A 24,416-nucleotide genomic window follows, 5' to 3' on the forward strand; every position below is an offset into this window, starting at 1 on the left:
GAGTCTGTGAAGCAACTTGGAACATCTTGGGTTTAGCAGCAGCAAGGACAGTGCTAGATGAAAGATTTGGTGTGATTTTCTTCTTTACGTATCCTCTAAGTTGGATTCTTCAAGCTCTTAGCAATTTTTTTTTTGGCTGGGGCCAGGTTTGAACCCACCACCTCCCATATATGGGGCCAGCACCCTACTCCTTGAGCCACAGAAGCCGCCTGGCTCTTAGCAATTTTGTGAGCTACCCAATATAATCTCTTACCTAATACTGTCTATTACCTTACTAAGTCAAAAGAGAACAACCTGGGCGGAGCCTGTGGCTCAGGGTGTAGGGCGCCCGCCCCATATACCGAGGGTGGTGGGTTCAAACCCAGCCCCGGCCAAACTGCAACCAAAAAATAGCTGGGCATTGTGGCAGGTGCCTGTAGTCCCAGCTGCTCAGGAGGCTGAGGCAAGAGAATCACATAAGCCCAAGAGCTGGAGGTTGCTGTGAGCTGTGTCACGCCGCGGCACTCTACCAAGGGCAGTAAAGTGAGACTCTGTCTCTACAAAAAAAAAAAAAAAAAGAGAACAACCTTTTAATAGTTGTGGAAGACCGGTTGCCTACTGAAAGGTCTTTTTGAAATGGTCAAAAATGGTCTTTTTTTTTTTTTTTTTTTGGCCGGGGCTGAGTTTGAACCCGCCACCCTCAGCATATGGGGCTGGCACCCTACTCCTTGAGCCACAGGCGCTGCCCCATTTCTGCTTTTAAACAACTGTTTTTTTTGTTTCATTTTTTTCATAAAGCATATACCCAGCTTGAGGGGACACATCATGATTGTTCCATACCCTTAAGGTAATACCATCGTTTTGCCAACATTAACTCTCATCTCCACAACAATCCTGCAAGTTTGGTTGTTTCTTCCAATCTGACTGATATGAAAACTCAGGCTCAGAGGAGTGACTGGTTTTTGAACACGGTTTTTTAATTTTTTTGAGACAGATTCTCACTATGTCGTCCTCTGTAGAGGGTTGTAACGTCAGAGCTCACAGCAACCTCAAACTCTTGGGCTTAAGTGATTCTCTTGCCTCAGCCTCTCAGTAGATGGGACTACAGGTGCCTGCCACAATGCCCGGCTATATATATATATTTGTAGTCGTCATTGTTGTTTTAGCAGGCCTGGGCCGGGTTCCAACCTGCCAGCCCCTGTGTATATGGCTAGCGCCATAACCAGTGAGCTACCGGCGCCAAGCCTGAACACAGGTTTTACTTACTCCATACAGCTCTTTACAATGCACTACACCATTGCTCATCTATTGGCAATTTGGCACATTTTTTATGACTCTAGTTATGGGTATTCTGCTTTTGTATTTGAACAGTGAGGGTGTTCTGCAATACCGCCTTCCCCATCACCCTTGAAAATCCGGGAACTCTTGGGCGGCGCCTGTGGCTCAGTCGGTAGGGCGCCGGCCCCATATACCGAGGATGACGGGTTCAAGCCCGGCCCCGGCCAAACTGCAACCAAAAAATAGCCCGGCGTTGTGGCGGGTGCCTGTAGTCCCAGCTACTCGGGAGGCTGAGGCAAGAGAATCGCTTAAGCCCAGGAGTTGGAGGTTGCTGTGAGCTGTGTGAGGCCACTGCACTCTACCGAGGGCCATAAAGTGAGACTCTGTCTCTACAAAAAAAAAAAAAAAAAAAAAGAAAATCCCGGAACTCCTTAAAGTGAATCACTACTCCTCAGGAACCACTCTAATGACTTCTAGGACCAACCCCCCCACAACATCTTGAAGTGCTTCTAATGACTCCCAGCATCCCCCTTCTCCGTCCCAAGAGCTGTTCCTAACGACCCCAAATCCCTGCTCACCGAGGAACTGCCTTTTAATGACCCTAAGGACACCCTCCCTCAGAACCTGTCCTAATGACCTCAGTGCTCCTTTCCCCTCAGGAACTGTCCCTGGCTTGCCAGCGAGTGAGGGGGTTCCAAGGACACAGGATTTTGTTTTGAAAACCGAGAAAAGCCCAGACAAACTGGGACAAATCGGTCACATTTTCAGGACTCCTTGACCTCGGAAGCTGTCCCTAAGAGTCCCCAACAAACTTTCACCTTAGGCAAGGGGCTACTCCAAGAAAATTTGGTCCACACTTTCCTCCGGAACATCCTTTGACAACCTCATCGCCCAGACCCGCCTACCCCAACAGCCCTTTTCAAGGTACTCGCCTCTTTCAACACTAATTAGTTGGGTGGCCAGAAGCCTTCCTATGATTGGCCAGCTTTTCGAACGAGCCGAGATGCTCAGTGGTCGTGGGCCCCAGTGGTACAGCATTTCCTCCTGGCAACAGAACTAGCCGGCGCTCATAGGCTGAACAGATCGATGTCGCCGGACTTTGAGGCGGTGCAACGCGTGCTCATTGGCTGTTTCTGGGCTTATAGCCGCCCTCGGATTGGTTGATTCTGTGGGGAGCTGTGCGGCTGCGTAGCTGCCGACTTTAAAGGAGGCGGAGTTTCGTCCTTCGTCCGCTAGAAAAACAGTAGGATCCACTAGTGGCAACAGCAGAAGCCAGCCTAAGCTCTGCCGGGGCTTGGGGATTCAGGTGAGAAACATAGGATTTTGGAATCCTCTGCGTATTTTGTTGCTGTGGCTGTGACCGTGAGCTCGGTGGGGGAAGGGCGGCGGGTTGGTTCTTTCAATGGTGAGTGATCGGCATGTTTCACGGCCAATAGGAGAAGGAACTTCTAAAATGGGTTCTACAATTGGCCCTTTCCAGTCTCTTGTGGCCAATGGACGTCGGGAGAGGGGGGCGAGTCCTCTAGGCCTTATTTTCTTCTTCCTGCGGCCGGGCCTCACTTGCCTAGGCGGCTGGGCCAGCGGGGGCTGGACTTCTGTGCGGTAGGGTTCGGGGTCCTTGGGAGCTGCGGTCTGCATTTGCAGTGATACTCGTGGGAGCGGCTGCGGAAGGAAGGTAACGTGGTTGTTAGCAAAAGCTACCTTTACTGAGTGGTTAAGTATCGGGCCTAGTGTTTAACGTTTCGCTTGCATCATCTGAACAGGTCAGAGGGTTGGGATCCCCATTTTACAGGTAGAGAAACTGAGGTCCAGTTAATAAACACAGCCAAGGTCACACAGCCAATAAACGGCAGAGACCGGGTTTGTGTTCAGAATTTTGATTTCAAAGCTGGTGCTCTTCAACTACTTGGCTTTGTTGCTGGATGCAGGAGGGAGGATGTCAAGAAACGGGAGCTTTCCCTAGGGAATAGATTGGGGGAAGGGAATCCTAGGGTTGAAGAAAGGGGATGAGCTGCTGAGGTGAGGGTGAGCAAATCGGTTATTCAACAATTATTAAGTGCCTGCTCTGTGCCATGCATTGTTCTAAGCATACAAAGATGAATAGGGCCAGCGGCTGATGAAGCCCCATTAGGGCCCTTTTCCCAGGCCCCTATATTGTATTAACATGATTGCATGTTTTTATAAAACTTGCAAAGGTAGGATGTTTTGAATTCTTTTTTTTAAGTGAGTCCTCAAAATTGAGTAATCTTCATGGTACTCCATACTTTGATCTGCCCTTGCAAAGGACAGACTAAGTGGAGATTAGGATGTAAGCAGTATAGGTTAATGGAAGGTGTACTAGGAGTGAACTGCCGGCATATTTCCTGGTATGTAAAACAGGGATAACAGTATGCCTGCGATGCAGTTTCTGCAAGGTTCACAAAAAACTCCTGGTCAGGAACACGCCCTATTTTTTGTGGAACGGAAGGAAGGCTGAGAGTTGCTGGTTTGTCTTCAACCTTACGCAGTTCTGCTCCTTGCTATATCAGATGTTACTAGATTTTTGGTAAAGGGATTGTAGCTGGACTGCCATTGCTTTGGGCTCCAGATTGTGGGAGCAAAACTGCCAGACCCTTGGTGAGGAAATTCAGTAAAGGAAAGGACACACTGTTTGCTTCTGAACTGCCTCCTTTCGTCCATTTCAGTTGAGATTGTCAGTTTTACTAAGCAGTAGACATGCATCCACTTAGCTGAACGCCTGTCTAAAAACATAAAACTATTTATTTTGCTTTCTACATTCAGTAACGAAGTTTATTCTGTAATGCTGATGTATTGCCTGTTTACATTTTGTCCTTTGAGTTCTGGGTATGGTGCAACTGAACTTTTCTCCCAACTGGACTTATCTCCAGCTTGACTTCATTAAATATTGCCGAAACTGCATTTGGTTTAGATAAGCAGAACAATTTCACCTCGGAGTTTTAAAAGCATAAATTATGCTAATAATGTAAAAATACTTTTAAACCCTTAAACTTAACTTGTAGTCAAGTAACTTTTCTTGGGAATCTATAATCCTGTTTTAAAGCTGTGCCCCAGGCAGGAGCTCATAGGTGGCTTTAGATGTCATTTTGTAGTGTGTTTTTTTTTTTTTTTTTTGTAGAGACAGAGTCTCACTTTATGGCCCTCAGTAGAGTGCCGTGGCCTTACACAGCTCACAGCAACCTCCAACTCCTGGGCTTAGGCGATTCTCTTGCCTCAGCCTCCCGAGTAGTTGGGACTACAGGCGCCCGCCACAACGCCCGGCTATTTTTTTTTTCTTTGGTTGCAGTTTGGCCAGGGCCATGTTTGAACCCACCACCCTCGGTATATGGGGCCGGCGCCTTACCGACTGAGCCACAGGCGCCGCCCTGTAGTGTGTTTAATACTCTTGAAAAGTGATCAGCAAGGTGTGAATAAGGGAGTAACTTGAAAAGATAAGTGTAAAATACCTGCTAGCTTTATTGTTAGATAGGATCAAGAACCAAATAACTACACTTTGCCTTTATAACTGATACTTTGTCTCTGTTTAAATGAGATTTGAATACATGCAGTTTTGATACATCAGGCTTTTTCTTTTTTTGAGACAGTCTTACTTTGTTGCCCTCAGTAGAATATGGCAGCACCAGTAGCTCACAGCATCAAATTCTTGAGGCTCAAGAGATTCTCTTACCTCAGCTTTCCAAGTAGCTGGGACTGCCACCACGACCAGCTATTTTTAGAGATGGCAGTCTCTGGGTCAGGCTGGTCTCAAACTCGTGAGATCACGTAGTTCACCGGCCTCAGCCTCCCAGAGTGCTAAGATTACAGGTGTGAACCACTGTGCCATGCCTAGTTTTTCTCTCTCTCTTTTTTTTTTTTTTGTTGCAGTTTGGCCGGGGCTGGGTTTGAACCTGCCACCCTCGGCATATGGGGGCCGGCGCCCTACTCACTGAGCCACAGGCGCTGCCCGCCATGCCTAGTTTTTCTACTAGTAGTAGTGACGGGATCTCGCTTTTGCTCGAGCTGGTCTTTTTTATTTTTTATTTTTGTAGAGACAGAGTTTCACTTTATTGCCCTTGGTAGGGTGCTGTCGTGTCACAGCTCACAGCAACCTCTAACTTCTGGGCTTAGGCAATTCCCTTGCCTCAGCCTCCTGAGTAGCTGGGACTACAGGCACCCGCCACAACACCCGACTTTTTTTTTTTGCTGCAGTTAGGCCGGAGCTGGGTTTGAACCCACCACCCTTGGTATATGGGGCTGGTGCCCTGCCCATTGAGCCACAGGTGCCACCCACTCAGGCTGGTCTTGAACTTGTGTGCTTAAGCCTTAGCCTCCCAGAGTGCTAGGATTACAGATGTGAGGCAGATTTTAAATGTGAGATCATAGTACATCTTCAGAATTTTTACACCGTCTTTTACTATTTTCAGTACTGACATTCCCAGCATTTATTTTTAATTACATTTTGTATAGTTTTACGCTCTTAATATATTTCTTTAGATTCCTGTCTGGCCAAAGTCAGCTCATAAAGGAGGGAAGATGGCTTCCGAATCTGAAACTCTAAATCCCAGTGCTCGAATAATGACCTTTTATCCAACCATGGAGGAGTTCCGGAACTTCAGTCGATACATTGCCTACATTGAATCTCAAGGAGCTCATAGAGCTGGGCTAGCCAAGGTAAGGGGTTAATTGTTCCAGCTTTTGTGCTGGAGGGCAACTGTTAAGATTTTTCCTAAAGGAAGGCAGGAACTAGGTTTTACAGAAAGTTGGGCTGGGTGATTACTTTAGTGAATGCTGTTCCATTTGCAAGTTAATTCATCTTGTTAACATCAGAAATGTCTCCACTTTTAGGTGGGATGAGATCACTTGGAATCTTTAAAATGGGGAGGTTAGCCTTTCCTGATCTGGCTGCTGTGGTGCTTCAGTCCTCTTGGTGGAGAGACTGAAAGGAGAGCAAGAGAAGTAGATGGCTGACATGAGGACTTAGTGACAATTAAAAATCACTAAAGCAACCAGCTCCACCAAGAGTTTGCTACCAACAGAGAAGGAAATTGTATGAGAACAGAGTTGACCACATAAAGTAAAATTGTGGGGATTTTGTTTTGTTTTGTTTGAGACAGAGTCTCACTATGTCTCCCTTGGCAGGTAGAGTGCTGTGGTGTCACAGCTCACAGCAATCTCTAACTCTTGAGATTAAGCTATTCTCTTGCCTCAGCCTCTCATGTAGCTGGGACTACAGGCGCCCGCCACAATGCCCAGCTATTTTTTGTTGCATTTGTTGTTTAGCTGGGCCGGGCTGTGCTCCAACCCACCAGCCTTGGTGCATGTGGCTGGCGCTGTAACCACTGCTATGGTGCCGACCCATTTTTTTTTTTTTTTTTTTGTAGAGACAGAGTCTCACTGTACCACCCTTGGGTAGAGTGCCATGATGTCACACGGCTCACAGCAACCTCTTAACTCTTGGGCTTATGCGATTCTCTTGCCTCAGCCTCCCAAGTAGCTGGGACTACAGGCGCCCACTACTATGCCCGGCTAGTTTTTTGGTTGTAGTAGTCATTGTTGTTTGGCAGGCCCAGACTGGGTTCAAGCCCTCTAGCTCCGGTGTATGTGGCAGGTGCCCTAGCTGCTGAGCTACAGATGCCGAGCTAGAATCAGCTTTTCAAACCCTTTCCTTGGTACCCCAGGTAAAGTCACTGAGGCTGGGAACAAGTATTATCTTATGTGAATGATATTCCCCCGCCCCCCACTGGTGTGCCACAAACATTTTTAAAGATCATTAATTAATTTATTTACAGAAGACATTCAAAGCACAGTATTTTTTTTTTCTTTTTCTTTTCTTTCTTTCTTTTTTTTTTTTTTTTGGAGACAGAGCCTCAAGCTGTCGCCCTGGGTAGAGTGCTGTGGCTTTACAGCTCACAGCAACCTCCAGCTCCTGGGCTCAAGCAGTTCTTCTGCCTCAGCCTCCCAAGTATCTGGGACTACAGGCGCTTGCCACAACACCCGGCTATTTTTTGGTTGCAGCCGTCATTGTTGTTTGGCGGGCCCGGGCTGGATTTGAACCCGCCAGTTCAGTTGTATGTGGCTGGCGCCTTAGCCAGTTGAGCCATAGGCGCCGAGCCTTTTTTCATTTTTTTGATAAACATAATTTAAGTGTGCCGTGAAAGTTTAGCTATAGGTTCAAGTATGTCCTGAGATAAAATAGGTTGAAAAACACTGTCTTAGGTCATTGCAACTAGGCAGCTAGTTAGTGACAAAACTGAATCAAGATTAGTGTGATTGTGACCTGTGATATTTGAGTGAGCATGGACATATCAAAGTAACCTGGTAGTATACTTTTAAGGTTGGATAGCAGCCTACACACTTACTGAACTCTTAACTGGTTTGCTAAGTTTCTCTTCTGTCTTCTATGTTCTCTACAGGTTGTTCCTCCAAGAGAGTGGAAGCCACGTGCGTCCTATGATGATATTGATGATTTGGTCATTCCTGCCCCCATCCAACAGCTGGTGACAGGGCAGTCTGGACTTTTTACTCAGTACAACATACAGAAGAAAGCCATGACTGTCCGAGAGTTCCGCAAGATAGCCAATAGTGATAAGTGAGTGGAAACACTTTCTCAACTGTCATAGCATCTAGGACCTAGTGTTTCATTTCTTAGCATCCCTCTTTGCTCTCTTTATGGAAGCATTTCCTCCTTTCAGTACTATGTCACAGTGAACCTGTTTCTCCTCTTATGTGAAGTAGTCTCATTGTTTTTCATTAAAAAGTAGATTTTTTTTTTTGACTCTGGTAAAATTGTAAGGTTGCAAAGGAGAAAATTGGAGGTGGATCAAAAAGAGCATTTGCTGGATGTGTTGACATCACCTGCTTATCAGAAAGGCTTTAGCGATTTCAAGACCAGCCTGAGCAAAAGCAAGACCCTGTCTCTCTACTAAAAATAGAAAAACTGAGGCAAGAGGGATTGCTTGAGCCCAAGAATCGGAGTTTGCTGTGAGCTCTAATAGCACTCTACCTAGTGTGATGTTTTGAGATTCTGTCTCAAAATAAATAAATAAATAAAAAATAAATAAATATTGGCAGCGCCCATAGTTCAGTGGGTAGGGCGTAGGCCACACACTGAAGCTGGCAGGTTTGAACCCAGCCTGGGCCAGCTAAAAACAACAATGACAAATGTAACAAAAAATAGCTGAGCATTATGGCAGACTCCTGTAATCCCAGCTACTTGGAGGCTGAGGCAAGAGAATCACTTAAGCCCAAGAGTTGGAGGTTGCAGTGAGCTGTCATGCCATGGCACTCTACCGAGGGTGACGTAGTGAGACTCTGTCTCAAAAAAAAAAAAAAGATGTTTTTTGGAGTAAATTCTTAGTATGTGATTATTATCCTAAAGCATATAGATTTTTTTTTTTTGAGACAGAGCGTCAAGCTGTTGCCCTGGGTAGAGTGCCATGGCATCACAGCTCACAGTAACCTCAAACTCCTGGGCTCAAGCCATTCTCTTGCCTCCGCCTCCCAAGTAGCTGGGACTACAGGCGCCTACCATAATGCCCGGCTATTTTTTGTTGTAGTTGTCACTGTTGTTTGGCGGGCCCGGGCTGGATTCAAACCTGTCAGTTCAGGCGTATGTGGCTGGCGCCTTAGCTCCTTAGCCACAGGTGCCAAGCCAGCCTATATATAGATTTTTTATGGCTTTAGATAGAGACAGGTAGATATAATAAATATGTATATGTGAGTGTATACATTTGTTTTGGTTTTTTATGTGATTTTTGGCTGGGGCTGGGTTTGAACCCGCCACCTCCGGCATATGGGACTGGCGCCCTACTCCTTGAGCCACAGGCGCTGCCCCGTTTTTTTTTTTTTTTTTTTGCAGTTTTTGGTCGGGATTGGGTTTGAACCCACCACCTCCGGTATATGGGACTGGTGCCCTACTCCTTTGAGCCACAGGTGCTGCCCCTCCTTTTTATTTATTTATTTTTTAAGACAAGAGTGTCACTTTTGTTGTCCTTGGTAGAGTGCTCATCACAGCTCACAGCAACCTCCATTCTCTTGCCTAAGCCTCCCGAGTAGCTGGAACTACTTTTTTTTTTGTTGCAGTTTGGCCTGTGCCAGATTTGAACCCCCCCATCCTCCGTATATGGGGTCAGCTGCCTACTCACTGAGCCACAGGCGCCACCCTACATTTTCTTAAATAGAATAACTGATGTGCAAAAATAAAAAAAAAATTGTATATTTTTAGGAATATTTGTATATTTATTAAAATATTTTATGTTTTATGTTTTTAGGAGAATTATTTATTGAGCATTAACTATTGCATAGGGTGCTGGTAACAGCAGTGACACATAAAAATGAGCCCTCTTCTTTTAGGACTGTTTAGGAAGTGAATGCTGTTAGGAAGTCTTAGTTCTTCACAATCTAGTGGGTTTTGGTTGTCTGTAGATGTGTAGAGTTGTATTTTTGGTTCTCACAAGTTTGTAAGCCCATTTTCTCCCTGGGTAGCCAGGCTACTCCTGAATCTAGCAGGATATAGTTTAAGTAGAACTGATGGTATCATGCTTCTTAAGGAAGATGGGTTTACATCTGCTTGTACATTACCTTCCTCAGGCTCAGAGCATATGGAAGGATACTGAGGATGTTACTGCGTATTATAGCCTTGAAGGACAAGGTTATGTCTTATTCACTGAAAAGGTCTTGCTGTTTCTGTAAGAGGGGATTATACCTTATACTGTTCCATAATGCCTAAAAACCCCTGTAAATGGTTAACAGTTTTTTTTGTTTTGTTTTGTTTTTATTTTTTTACTTTCAAAAGGTACTGTACCCCACGCTATAGTGAGTTTGAAGAGCTTGAGCGAAAATACTGGAAAAATCTCACATTCAATCCTCCAATCTATGGTGCAGATGTGAATGGTACTCTCTATGAAAAGGTGAGACTTACTGGAAATCTACTGGGCAGGACTTTTGTAATTTTGTAATGTAATACAACTTTTTCTGCCCAGCACTTTGCAGGCACCTAAAAGCTCCTTGGTGAATGGATGAATGAACAAATGAAGGGTCTACTACCAGCTGTTGTGCTGTGCTTGCTTAATTGTGGGTATTTTTGCATTTGACTGAATTTTATTTCTCCACTTTACATGTGAATTGGATGATGTGGTGTTCTTTTCAAGGGCTGTTAGCATAGTTAGTGGGTGGTAGTTGATGAGTTCTTGAAAGGGTGGGGCCCATCCTAGAAAATGAAATGTGTGGGGTGAGGCTATGTGGTTTCTGTAGGAAAAAGATCACTGACTAATCTAATGAAAGGAGCAAATAGGTAATAAGAGAAATGTTTCAATTTTTCAGAATCTGCAACAAGATTCTGTAGCAAAAGCTATTTTAACTGGTTACATTGGCTTGACATGTGCTTTTTGGGATAAAGAACTCATGGCTGAGTATAGTGACTGTGTCCATAATCCTGGCATTTTGGGAGGCCAAGGTGGGAGCATAGCATAAGGCCAGGAGTTTTGAGACCAGCTGTAGTAACAGTGAGATGTGTCTCTGAATGAATAAAAGGCATGGTGTAGGCCAGACATATTGTAAATAAACAAATTAGTGAACAAAAAAAAAAAAAAAAGGCATGGTGTAGTGGCGCACACCTGAAGACCCAGCTTCTTAGGAGGATGAGAGAGGAGGATGCCGAGGAGTTTGAGGTTTCAGTGAGCTATGATGACACCACTGTACTGTAGCCTGGGCAGCACAGCAAGACTGTTTCAGAAAATGAAACAAAACAAACAAAAAACCCCACGTGTCTTAAATATGGTAGGAGGGGAGAGTATTTGGGACTTTTTTTTTTGAGACAGAGTCTCACTATGTCACCCTTGGTAGAGTGCCGTAGCATCACAGCTCACAACAACCTCAAACTCTTGGGCTTAAGCGATCTCTTCTCTTGCCTAGCCTCCCAAGTAGCTGGGATTACAGGCACCCGCCACAATGCCTGGCTACTTTTGTTGCTTTTGTCATTGTTGGTTAGCTGGTACAGGCCGGTTTGAATCTGCCACCCTCAGTGTATGTGGCTGGAGCCATAACCACTGTGCTACGGGCGCCGAGCCATTGGGACTGTCTTTGAATGATTGAAAATCTGTAAGGTGTTCAAGAGATTTTTAGTCATCTTAATTTTAATGTTTTTAATCAGTTATTGCAAGAATTTAAAAAGGGAATTCCAAGTTTGTTGGTAACAGTTTTAGGGGGTAGAATATCAAGTTCATAGGGATGAATGGTAGGAGGATGCTAGTATAAGGATTTGGGATGGGGAGGTACAAAGGCAGGGCATAGTAATCTAGAACCTACTTTTGTGATTGTCACTCAGGAAGATAATATTGTAGACTTTTTTTTTGTAGAGACAGAGTCTCACTTTATGGCCCTCGGTAGAGTGCCGTGGCCTCACACAGCTCACAGCAACCTCCAACTCCTGGGCTTAAGCGATTCTCTTGCCTCAGCCTCCCGAGTAGCTGGGACTACAGGCGCCCGCCACAACGCCTGGCTATTTTTTGGTTGCAGTTTGGCCGGGGCCGGGTTTGAACCCGCCACCCTCGGTATATGGGGCCGGCGCCCTACCAACTGAGCCACAGGCGCCGCCCAGTATTGTAGACTTTTTATGAAGATACTACCCAGTGTATTTAGGGCTAAAAAAGCCCCAGGTTTCTGGCTGAGTGCAGTGGCTTACACCTCTAATCCTAGTACTCTGGGAGGCCTGGATGGAAGGGTCCTTTGAGGCCGGGAGTTAGAGACCAGCCTGAGCAAGAGGGAGACTCCATTTCTACTAAAAATAGAAAAATTAGCCAGGAATGGTGGTGTACCCCTGTACTGCCAGCTTCTTGGGAGGCCGAGGTAGAATCACTTGAGCCTAGGAGTTTGAGAGTTTGCAGTTGCTATGAGCTAGGCTGACACCATGGTACTGTAGCCTAGGGCAATAGAATGAGAACATGTCTTCAAAAAACAAACAAAAAAAATCCCTAAATTTCTCATCGCTAATTTCTATGTTTTATTTTTTTGGTGTTGTCTAAGAGTTCTTTCCTATTTTGACCTGTTTTCTTTTTTTTTTTCTTTTTGAGATAGTCTCACTATGTCACCCTCGGTAGAGTGCTATGGTATCACAGCTCACACTAATCTCCAACTCTTGGACTTAAGTAATTCTCTTGCCTCAGCCTCCCACGTAGCTGGGACTATAGGCGCCCACTACAACACCCGGCTGTTTTTTTTGTTGTAGCTGTCATTGTTGCTTGGCAGGCCCCGGCCCGATTCGAACCCACCAGTTACAGTGTATGTGGCCAGCGCCCTAGGCTGAGCCTGTTTTCTTTCTGTTTTTTTTTTTTTTTTTTGAAGACAGACTCTCACTTTGTTGCCCAGGCTAGAGTACCATGATATCATCCTAGCTCACAACAACCTTGAATTCCTGGATTCATGTGATCATCTTGCCTTAGCCTTCCAAGTAGCTGAGACTGCAGGCACCTGCCACAATACCCAGCTATTTTTTTTTTTTTTTTAGTAGAGACAGGGTCTTGCTCTTACTTAGGCCAATCTCAAACTCCTGAGCTCAATCCTCCTGCCTTGGCCTCCGTAAGTGCAGGCGGGAGCCACTGTGCCCAGCCTTTGACCTGTTACTTTAGTTTTGATTCAAACTCTTCCTCCTGGCATTTAAAACAGGTGCCTATCAACTCTTTATAATCTTTCTTACACTAGCAATGTGGTATTTGCCCTTCAAGGGCATATTGGCATGGGTTTCAGCGGTAGTTCCAAAGTGAGTGAGGGATGCCGTGATCTTCACATTCGTGTTGTTCCATATGTTTGGTAGAGGTGACAGCTCCTCTGTGACCTGCTCTGGGGTTTATAGTCTCAGAGCTTCAGTTTATATTCAAAGGTAACTTGTCCTGGACTGTCATTTCCTTTATAGCATGTTGATGAATGGAATATTGGCCGACTGAGAACAATCCTGGACTTGGTAGAAAAGGAGAGTGGGATCACCATTGAAGGTGTGAATACCCCCTACCTGTACTTTGGCATGTGGAAGACATCCTTTGCCTGGCACACTGAAGACATGGACCTATACAGCATCAACTACTTGCACTTTGGAGAGCCGAAGTCCTGGTAAAGTCTGCCTGCAGTTGGCACTGGGCTTCTTATACTAGAGCAGGGGCTCACCTTTAACGTGCATGAGAAACACCTTGGGATTGTGTTAAAATGCAGATTGTGGTTCAGTAGGCTTGGGGTGGGGCTGGTATTCTACTCTTTAAACATACTTTCAAATACCGGGATGCTGTTGGAGCACTGGTGCTCAGACCACCTTTTGAGTAACTAGGCTTTAGAGATCAGGGCCCTTAATAGCATTGTGTGGAAGCATAAGTTGGCTGAGTTATGAAGGCCACGGGGCTCTTTCAGGCTATCCCACTGCTTTCTAATTTCTTTTTCTGAACAGGCCTGAGGCATTTCTTAGAGGCAGACTTCCAAGACTGGAGTCACTCCTTCAGATGATAGAAAGCTTTCTTTTCCTCATGGAAAAAATATTTGGTGAGCAGCAGTATGTGCTTAACAACAAGAGGGGATGCAAGACTACTCAGCGTATAGGGTTTCCTGCTCTCCAGGATGTTGTCAGTCTTGTTGGGGAGACAAAGATTGGTCCTCTCTTCTCTCCTTGACCCATCTCAGTCTCGGGAGTTTAATGAAGGTGCTATAGACAGCAGTAGTGAGTAAGATTGAGGTGTCTACCTTCACACAGATAGGAGATATAAAGTAGGAAGCGTGAGAGAATGACATTATGGTGTGAGGAAAGCTCTGATGGAGAAGTAGTGAGTGCTGAGGTCCATGTAGGAAGAGCATTGTGGTGGGGATTAGAGAAGATTTTCTTGGTAGAGGTGACAACTAAAATGAGAAGGATGTAGGTGGGAGGATGGTGGTGCAACTGGGAGAGGGGAGAGTGAAGGAAGTGTGTCCATGTGTTTGGGACTACATGTGCAAAGCTCCTAGATTGAGAGAGCACTGTGTGTTTAGGGAGCTAGAGGAAGTTCATTATAGTTTGGGTGCCACTTGCCAGGATAAAAAGTGAATGATGAGGCTTGAGGGGACACGAAGGGTTGGGTTCTCGGGAATTATGAAAACTGTGTCCATCTTCATAGCATCTTCAGCTACATCCTCTCAGGTGTTTTCCTTTCTTCTTTCAAATGCTTTCTAGTTTGTAGTTTGGGGACTAAAACCTTTTGAGCTCCTGATTATTATCTCATTTTCTTCATTAGATGGCTAGCCTTGTAGAATCTGTAAATGTAGCTTGGGTATCTTGATAATTGTTTACTCACAATTCCCTCATGTTGGATTTCCATTCTCATATCAGGAGAAGGTTTTCTAGTTATTAATTATATGCACTCTTTAAGTCATCTGAAGTGGGACCTTCAGAGACTTCTGTGCAAGGTTGCCTGATGGATCTCTCAAGTCCTTTGGGTGACGTTTTTCTCAACTCTCCTCCTCTGTTTTGTTTTGCTAGTTAGAATGGGAAGATTTGTCATTGTTGTGGAATAATCTTCAGAATAAATTATAAAGGTTAAAATAGAGTTACTGTGAATTTTAGAATATATAGTTTAACACTTTTGCAAAAGATTTTTTATTATTTTTATTATTTTTTTTTTTTGTGGAGACAGAGTCTCACTGTACCGCCCTCAGGTAGAGTGCCGTGGTGTCACACGGCTCACAGCAACCTCTAACTCTTGGGCTTACGCGATTCTCTTGCCTCAGCCTCTGGAGCAGCTGGGACTACAGGCGCCCACCACAACGCCTGGCTATTTTTTTATTGCAATTTGGCCGGGGCTGGGTTTGAACCCACCACCCTCGGCATATGGGGCCAGCGCCCTACTCACTGAGCCACAGGCGCTGCCCACTTTTGCAAAAGTTTTGAATAGTTCTAAGTATTTTTTTCTTTCTTTTAACGAAGAGCAGTTTCTATGGTGTTTAGATACCCTATGGATAGAGAAGTAATTCATTATTGGGTAACAAGTGTATGTAGCTGTTAGGGAGACTAAGGGAAAATGAAGGTTTTTCTGCAGATATGGGGCCAGGCTTCGTAAGCGTCTAATCCATCTTCACCTTATTTTCCATCCTCCTTCTAGCATACCTTTCAAGCTTAGCCTTTCAAGTTCTACCAGGAGCATTTTAAAAAGTAATGAGGTTATGTAATACCATCCGTTTTTTTTTTTTACATTTGAACGATATTATAAAGGAGAGTTAACATTGTGTACCATAAATCCTGGCTCCTGGTGAATATTTAATAAATGTCTTACTAAATGAATGACTTTAGAAGAAATAAATTCACTGGCACTTCTATGGGGCTGCCTCACTTCTCTCACCAAATAGTCTAATGTTTTCATTTTGCCAGATTCCTTTCTAGTGCTTGGGAAGTTTTAAAAATCTGTTATTTCAAGGTTATTTTGAGAGTGGAAACAAGCCCCTTAACTCCTGTACCTGTCCCCTGCCAGGGTCTGATGCTCTCATGTGATTGCAGGTACTCTGTTCCACCTGAGCACGGAAGACGGTTGGAGCGCCTTGCCAAAGGTACTGTGTCTCCTCCCGATGCTGGGTTGGACCCTCCTGTGAGTCGTACTCCTATGTGTGGTCCTTGTGGTCAGATTCTTGTATGGCCTTTTGTAGGCCTGCAGTTGGGGAAGCTGGACTGCCAGATAGGTTACCTTAGCAGAGCAAGGCCAATCAGAGCCTTTCCCTGCTTCTTCCTGAGAAAGCCCTTTGTCGTTGCTTCTTTGACTTCTTTGCTTCATTTTTACTAAGCATGGGTTTCTTTAGTACAGCAGTCATACTGGATCTGGTTCCTTTTGCCAAAAACCTAAATGTTAGAGTCAAAATTGAATTATGTTATGCTTTGATTCTTTTAAGGGGATTTTGATAAATTTGTACTTCTAAGAGAACCCATTTCAGGACAGCCTGGGTAAACTGTACTGTAGCTGTGTTACTGACAAAGGATTAAGGGTACAGGTGACTGGAGAAAGGTCCTAAATAGCTTCAAAGCCCTATAAAAAAAAAAAAAAAAAAGACAGGGCGGCGCCTGTGGCTCAAAGGGGTAGGGCACTGGCCCCATATGCCAGAGGTGGCAGGTTCAAGCCCGGCCCTGGCCAAAAACTGCAAAAAAAAAAAAAAAAAAGACAGCTTGGGGGATCTCAATCTGCCAAACAGAATTTGATTACCAATGTGGCACCTATGTGGAAGCCAGCCTAAGGCTCATTATAGAATCTTAGAATTGGCCTGAAGCTAGAAGATCTTGGAGATCACATTGGTGATTCATCCTCTTTGTCATCCAGATAAGCTGCACATGTGTGAAGTGACTCTAGGATTGCAGAGCTAGTTTGGAACATTGTATTAACCCATACCCATTTTTAATTGAACAGGCTTTTTCCCAGGAAGTGCTCAAAGCTGTGAGGCTTTTCTCCGCCATAAAATGACCCTGATTTCACCTTTAATGCTGAAGAAATATGGAATTCCCTTCGATAAGGTGAACTGATTTTACATACAGAAGTCCTTGGGCTTACTTAGGCACCTTATTTCTGGGCTTTATTTTATAGTTTTTCTTCTAGTTCATTACTGTATATGCCAGGTATTGGCCGATGTAAACTATATAACAACATTTCAATCTAAGGGTGTTAAAGGTGGGGCCATGTACCTTTAAATGCCAAAAAAGAATTATCCCCTTGAATAGTGTTAATTTGGAGGAATTAATTATAGTAATGGCATCCAATACGTCAAGACTTTGAATTTACAAAAGACATTAGGACACTCGTGGTTTTATAACTTACCCTTGATTACTCAGTTAAGTTGAGGCCAAGCTCAGAATTCCAGTTCTGTAGACTTACACCATTTGAAGTAACAGCAGCTTCAAGTTTACTTTTGTGCAGGTGACTCAAGAAGCCGGAGAGTTTATGATCACTTTCCCTTATGGTTACCATGCCGGCTTTAACCATGGCTTCAACTGTGCGGAGTCTACCAATTTTGCTACCCGTCGGTGGATTGAATATGGCAAGCAAGCTGTCCTGGTAAGTTTACTTGATTTCTTTCTGAAATACCATGACTAGAAATGTCTGGTTGATCAAATTCCGGTTACATGACATTGGCTAGTAATTAGAATATTTCTTGGAACTGCTATGGGTAGGAGTGTGCAAAATGGCTGATTTTTTTTTTTTTTTTTTTTTTAGAGATAGAGTCTCATTTTATCATTCTCGGTAGAGTGCTGTGGTGTCACATAGCTCACAGCAACTTCCAACTCCTGGGCTTAGGTGATTCTCTTGCCTCAGCCTCCCGAGTAGCTGGGACTATAGGCGCCCGGCTATATTTTTGTTGCAATTTGGCTGGGGCTGGGTTTGAACCTGCTACCTTCAGTATATGGGGCCAGTGCCCTACCCCCTGAGCCACGGGCGCTGCCCAATGGCCAATGTTTTGTGTTCATAGAGAATTTTTAAAATGTATTGCGATTTGAGAAGTATAAAATGAAGTTTTGTGCTCAAGTCCATTAGGCATTGAAACCCCACACACACACAATATTTCTTGCGTTGGCGACTCTTGAGATTTCTCTGTTGAGAAATTCTTTTTTTTTTTTGGTTTTTGGCCGGGGCTGGGTTTGAACCCACCACCTCCGGCATATGGGACCGGCGCCCTACCCCTTGAGCCACAGGCGCCGCTCCTGTTGAGAAATTCTTAAGGGTTTATTTTTACTCTAGGCAGGCAGCAGTGTTGGGACCTTTGATTGGGAGTACTAGACTTGCTTGTGTGGGCCTGGTGTGGACAGCTGTCAGGGCAGATGGCTGTCCTTCTTCCATGTACCCTAGTTAGTGTCCAGATGGACTTGTCCCAGTGCCATGCGTTGTCTTACCTATTTTTCCCGATTTCCCTTCATGTTTGAAGGCTCTGCAAGGACACTTAATGCCCTCAGTCTGTGAACCAAAACAATTTGGTTTTAAACCAGGTGGTGCTTTTTTCCATTTGGAGAGGGAAGCTGTGGCCTATGGGGATGAGGTGGAAATAGTTAAGGCTTGCTCACCTAGAGCTCTTTTGGTTCCTTGTGACAGTGTTCCTGCAGAAAGGATATGGTGAAGATCTCCATGGATGTGTTTGTGAGGAAGTTCCAGCCAGAAAGGTACAAACTCTGGAAAGCTGGAAAGGACAGCACAGTTATTGACCATACTCTGCCCACACCGGAAGCAGCTGAATTTCTTAAGGAGAGTGAACTGCCCCCAAGAGCTGGGAATGAGGAAGAGTGCCCAAAGGAGGCCATGGAAGGGGCTGAGGATGGAGAGGAGGAAGACCTGAAGACAAGGTAACCCAGCAGCCTTTTGGGCCTGTTTTAGGAAGGGATGCCTGGGCAGTTCCCTTAACCTACAGCGAGGGTATTTGAGCCAAGGGAATTTTCTTCTTAGTAAAGTCTCCAGAATCCTCAGAGCCAGAGCATTCAGGCATGTGCTTGATGAGAGCACCTGATAAGGCCTTCTGGAGCAAGGGATCCTTTATATGAGAGAAGGGCTCTCTCTGAGCTAGAAAAGTTATCGTTTCTCATCATCATTTCAGTATGTTTTTTTTTTTTTTTTTGTAGAGACAGAGTCTCACTTTATGGCCCTTGATAGAGTGCCGTGGCCTCACACAGCTCACAGCAACCTCCAACTCCCGGGCTGAAGTGATTCTCTTGCCTCAGCCTCCCGAGTAACTGGGACTACAGGCGCCCGCCACAACGCCCAGCTATTTTTTGGTTGCAGTTCAGCCGGGGCCGGGTTTGAACCCGCCACCCTCAGTATATGGGGCCGGCGCCTTACCGACTGAGCCACAGGCGCCGCCTCATTTCAGTATGTTTTTAAAAAGGAAAATGTGGGTCAGCCATAGTGTCTCATGCCTGTAATCCTAGCACTTTAGGAAGCTGAGGCAGGTGGATTGTCTGAGCTCAGGAGCTTGAGGCCAGTCTGAATAAGAGCAAGACCTCCCCATCTCTAAAAATAGCTGAGTGTTGTGGTGGGCACCTGTAGTCAAGAGGTAAGAGGATCACTTGAGCCTAAGAGTTTGAGGTTGTAGTGAGCTATAATGATACCTCCCTAAAATTGGAATAGTACTTCTCTTTCTTGGTTGTGAGAGCTGAAGGAGATAAATGAGGTGATAACATAATGAGGTAAAGCATTTTGAAATCTAATTGGCAGGCTGGGTATGATGGCTCATGCCTGTAATCCTAGCACTCAGAGAGGCCTAGGTGGGTGGATTGTTTGAGCTTAGGAATTCAAGACCAGCCTGAGGAAGAGTAGGACCCTGTCTCTACTAAAAATAGAAAAAATAGCAGGTGCCTGTAAGTCCTAGCTACTTGGGAGGCTGAGGCAAGAGGATTGCATAAGCCCAAGAGTTTGAGGTTGGTGTGAACTATGAAGCATGGTACTCTACCCAGGGTGACAGAGTGAGACTCTTATCTCTCAATAAATAAATAAATAATAAAAAGGAAAATATGGAAGCAAGAATGAGACTCAAGGCACTGGTAATGGTGCGATTTCAGTCTGCGAGTGTTGTTGGTGTCTGAGCAAAAGATTTGTGACTCTGAGGAGAGTTTATCCTGGGACATATTGAGGAAAAAGAAGGAATATTTTTCTGGTACCTGCTGCATGCCAGGTGTTTGCCAGGTGCTCCACGTACCTTTTCTTAATCCTCACAGCAAATCTGTGAGAAGGGTGGTGATAGCTGTATTTTACAGATGATGGTGAAATCCTTTGGTTCAAGTCACACAAATAAGAGGTGGCCTTGCGTTTTGAATCAGGCCTGACGAGAGCTGGATGTTTGTTTTGGGTTGAGTGTGAATGTGTTTGTGTGGATAGTTACATATATGCAGGCTCTTAAAAGATTTGCCCTTTCTTGCAGCTTGGCCAAACACCGAATAGGGACAAAGAGGCACCGAGTTTGTCTTGAAATACCGCAGGAGGTGAGTCAGAGTGAGCTCTTTCCCAAGGAAGAACTGAGTTCCGAGCAGTACGAGTTGACGGAGTGCCCAGCTGCCCTCGCTCCCGTGAGGCCCACCCATAGCTCTGTGCGGCAAGTCGAGGATGGCCTTACCTTCCCAGGTTAGTTGACTGTGGTGTTTATTCCACAGCCCTAACTGGTATTGGTCTGTTCTGTGTTGAATGCCATATAGAATGCAAAGTCAGAAATAAAAAAGGGGAGAGAAGGATCTGTGAGCAGGTAGTGTATTGAGGACATTGCATTGTGGGAAGGGCTGTGGTTAGGGATATACGGAGCATGTAGGGAAAGGCCCTCCCTCTGCTTGGTGAAGGGTCAGGGAAACACTGAAGGTTTTTGTGAAATTGACTCTTGCAACATAAGTAAGTGGGAACTTTCTAGGCAGAGTGCAGGGGTGTAGCAAGGGCATCCCAGGGAGGAGCAGCAGGCAATAACATAGAGATGTGGGGACTGGGGTGATTTACTGTCATTGGACTATGGGGGTGGGAAGGGTAGAAGGCAGTTGTGTGACTGGGGGCCGAGGCTGGAGAAGTCAAGAGATGGTGTAGCACTGCCTGCCGTTTTAGAGTTTGCTCACTGGAGACTTGAGCTGTTTGCATTGTAAGAGAGAGAATAGTGTGGTTTAACACAGTAGTGTGTTAGAGCAGTCACTTGAAGGTCATTAAGGCTAGATTTATCAGGGAGAAGCTTGTATCAGTGTTAGGTCGGGTGTGATGTGAAGACTTCGTGTATCTGCTAAGAGTCAGATAGCAGTTTGTACTCAGACCTCAAGGCTGGGCCAGCTTCTCTTCAGTGAATTTTTATTTCCTCCTCCAAATTTATTTATTTATTTCAAGATGCCAGGTAAAAGTTTATGTATTTATTGTATATAATGTTTTGAAGTATGTTTATTTTTTGAAGTATATATATGTTGTGGAATGCTTAAATCTTGCTAAAACATGCATTACTTGACACAGTTTTCATTTTTGTGGTGAGAACACTTAATATGTACGTTTTTATCAGTTTTTAAGATCTTAAGCAGATTTTCTGGCTTGGGGTAGCCAGGTCTCTTCTGAGTTCAGGCATTCATTTCCTTCAGGAGACTTTTGAGGAAATGGCAGCTGCCCCTTACTGAGTGACTGCTATGTGCCAGGCTCTACTCCCACGGTGTACACAGGAGTCGTGTGTAGGAACCCTGGTGATAAGTGGTAGCATCCTTACATTACAGAGGAGGAAGCTAAAGGCTCAGAGAAGCTGGACAGTTAGCCCTAGATCACACAGTAAGCCTGTCAGTCACAGAGCCAGGATTTGAAGCCAAGTCTCAACTCTCAGCCCATGGTCCCTGTGACTTGTCATGTTGCCTTTTATCAAGTTCATATGTGCCAGAGAAGCTTTAATCTGTCTAATGTGTATATGTATTTCAGATTATTCTGACTCCACTGATGTCAAATTTGAAGAGCTCAAAAATGTCAAACTAGAAGAGGAGGATGAGGAGGAAGAACAAGAAGCATCTGCCTTGGATCTTTCCCTGACTCCTACTTCTATAGGGGGATGCCTTGTCTTCTCAGGTTCCAAAAAGAAGCCATCTTCTAGCCTGGGTTCCAGTTCTTCACGAGATTCAGTCTCTTCTGATTCAGAAACCAGTGAGCCTCTCTCTTGCCAAGCCCAAGGGCAAACGGGAGTTCTCACCGTGCACAGCTATGCTAAAGGGGATGGCCAGGTCTCTGTGGGAGAGCTGTGCACAAGGAAGAAAGGAAGTGCTGCCAGAAGTATCAGTGAGCGGGAGCTGGCAGAGGTAAGGCTCCCGGCAGTGGTGTGGAAGGTATCCTGTGGAGGAGAAGTGGATCTGTGGGACAGGGTACTCCAGGTGCCTCCTATCAGATAGAAAGCCGGGTGGCATTCACTCCCTCCCAGCTTCTTTTTTGCTGGGAACTTCTTTTCTTTTATCCCTTTTGGCTGTTAATCCAAGAAATGCATCACACAGCCTCAGTGGCAGAGCAGGTCGTCAGCCCAATTGGAGGCATACTGCCTTTTCAAATGGGGTGAGCAGGAGTCCTTCATCTGACCCTCTCTTGCTCAGCAGCACAAGGATTTGAACGGCAGCAGGTGTAGGCCAGATGTTTGGGGGTTTGTGATGCATTGGTATTTCTTACCTTAAAATTCAAAGTTTTTCCTTGAGATCTCAGTTGACCTATAGACTCTCAGTATATCATTGATAGAGCATCTTTTTGCAGACTAAGAATTCCCAAAGCGGTAAATACAAACACATTCAGGTTTCTTTCTAAAACTCACATTGTCACCAAAAGCCATTCTCTCTTTGCTTTGTGCAAAATGGCTCTTGGTGGACCTGCCACTTTGAGTTGGGTACGTAGAGCCATGTTGGGTGCAGCTGGGCTCAGGCTACCCAAGAGAATTGCCCTTCTTCTCCAGACTTACGGCTTATGTGGGTCATGTTGCAGCCTTTGGAGAGTGTGGCAGACAGCAGGAGCCAGTGTGGAAGGTCCTCTTTATTTCCCATTACCTTTAGTGGGTTTTTTTACTCTGTTAACATTTGGTAGATCTAGGGGTATACAAGTGCCTTTTTTTTTTTTTTTTTGTTGAGACAGAGCCTCAAGCTGTTGCCCTGGGTAAAGTTCGTGGCATCACAGCTCAGAGCAACCTCCAACTCCTGGGCTCAAGTGATTCTCCTGTCTCTAGCTCCCAAGTAGCTGGGATTACAGGCGCCTGCCACAATGCCCAGCTATTTTTTGGTTGCAGCCATCATTGTTGTTTGGTGGGCACAGGCTGTGTTCGAATCTGCCAGCTCGGGTCGTGCTTGAGACACAGGCCTGAGCCTACAAGTGCTTTTTGATGATTGTATAGTAGTGAAGTCAGGTTTTGGTATACTTGTCACCTGAATTGTTTACATTGTAACTGATAGGTAATTTTTTTTTTTCATTTTTTTTTTTTTGTTTTTTTAGACACAGAGTCTCACTTTGTTGCCCTCTGTAGAGTGCTGTAGCGTCACAGCTCACAACAACCTCCAGCTCTTGGGCTTAGGCGATTCTCTTGCCTCAGCCTTCTGAGTAGCTGGGACTATAGGCTCCCACCACAACGCCCGGCTTAATTTTTGGTACATCATCCCACTTTTATTTTCACTCACCGTTTAGAAATGTATTTCCTTTATTTATTTATTTATTTATTTATTTATTTATTTTTGAGACAGAGTCTCACTTTGTTGCCCTCTGTAGAAGGCTGTGGCATCACAGCTCACAGCAATCTCCAGCTCTTGGGCTTAGACAATTCCCTTGCCTCAGCCTCCCGAGTAGCTGGGACTACAGGTGCTTGCCACAACGCCTGGCTATTTTTTGTTGCAGTTTGGCCAGGGCCAGGTTTGAACCCATAACTGCCCTCAGGTGTATATGGGGCCAGTGCCCTACTCACTGAGTGACAGGCGCTGCCCTCTTGAAAGTTTTTTTTATGGAAAATTTCTAAAGTTCATACAAATACAATACCATCCGAGTCTCCCCTATATACAGTATGCTCATCATATATATAATTATTAACATTTGGCAAAGATGTTTTCCATTTTCTTTGAAGTACTGATACTCAGTTCATATTCAGATTTCCGTAGTGTTGCCAGTAGCCCCCTTTTTTCTGGTTGGTTTCCCCCTTGTCTTTAGCACTCAAGTAATTTTTCTCTCTGCCTGCTGTACATCTCAGCGTTCAACCTCTGTACACTTCTTTTACCATGTGCATATTCCTCTTTCTGTCCCTTGCTGGTTGTAGGCTAATGAGCTAATAACCACTGTGTTTACTTCTCATTGCTCCTGATTGCTGCTCTCTGTGCCCTCTTATGGCAGCTTACACAAGAGGGGTTTTCAGCTTGGAAATCTGAGTCTCTTATACTCCCAGTTGCCTCCTAGCCATTCTTTCTTCACACATCTGGAGCCATCTTCATTCCATTCATCCTGCTGTTACTTTACACTTGACACTGTCCTCTTGCAGCAGCCACCTTTCTTTTCTATTCTTTTCTTTTTTTTTTTTGAGATAGAGTCTCACTCTGTCACCCTGGGTAGAATGCTGTGGTGTCATCATAGTTCACAGCAACCTCAAACTCTTGGGCTCAAGTGATCTTCCTGCCTCCTTCCAAGTAGCTGGGACTATAGGTGCCCACCACAATATTTTTAGTAGAGATGGGGACTCTTGCTTAGGCTGGTCTCAAA

The 24,416-nt window shown here is 44.9% G+C and overlaps 1 protein-coding gene across 5 annotated transcripts in view; it reads left to right on the forward strand.

Annotated features, from left to right (window-relative positions):
• The first annotated feature begins 2,438 nt into the window (after positions 1–2,438).
• Positions 2,439–24,416, forward strand: part of KDM4A (lysine demethylase 4A) — a 57,531-nt gene continuing 35,553 nt past the window's right edge. For 2 of the 5 annotated variants that reach the window (XM_053575914.1, XM_053575916.1), the window contains exons 1-11: positions 2,784–2,932; positions 5,749–5,925; positions 7,668–7,843; positions 10,049–10,163; positions 13,163–13,356; positions 15,755–15,804; positions 16,650–16,753; positions 17,154–17,291; positions 18,321–18,568; positions 20,137–20,336; positions 21,636–22,006. In XM_053575914.1, coding sequence (XP_053431889.1) covers positions 5,788–5,925; positions 7,668–7,843; positions 10,049–10,163; positions 13,163–13,356; positions 15,755–15,804; positions 16,650–16,753; positions 17,154–17,291; positions 18,321–18,568; positions 20,137–20,336; positions 21,636–22,006 — 1,734 coding nt within the window. In that variant the 5' untranslated portion in view covers positions 2,784–2,932; positions 5,749–5,787. Of the gene's footprint in view, positions 2,564–2,782; positions 2,933–5,748; positions 5,926–7,667; positions 7,844–10,048; positions 10,164–13,162; positions 13,357–13,684; positions 15,805–16,649; positions 16,754–17,153; positions 17,292–18,320; positions 18,569–20,136; positions 20,337–21,635; positions 22,007–24,416 lie in introns of those variants that run through there. The other 3 variants (XM_053575915.1, XM_053575918.1, XM_053575917.1) reach the window with 3 other exon arrangements.

This window comes from Nycticebus coucang, chromosome 22, assembly GCF_027406575.1.
Source record: "Nycticebus coucang isolate mNycCou1 chromosome 22, mNycCou1.pri, whole genome shotgun sequence".
Classification (NCBI taxonomy): Eukaryota; Metazoa; Chordata; class Mammalia; order Primates; family Lorisidae; genus Nycticebus; species Nycticebus coucang.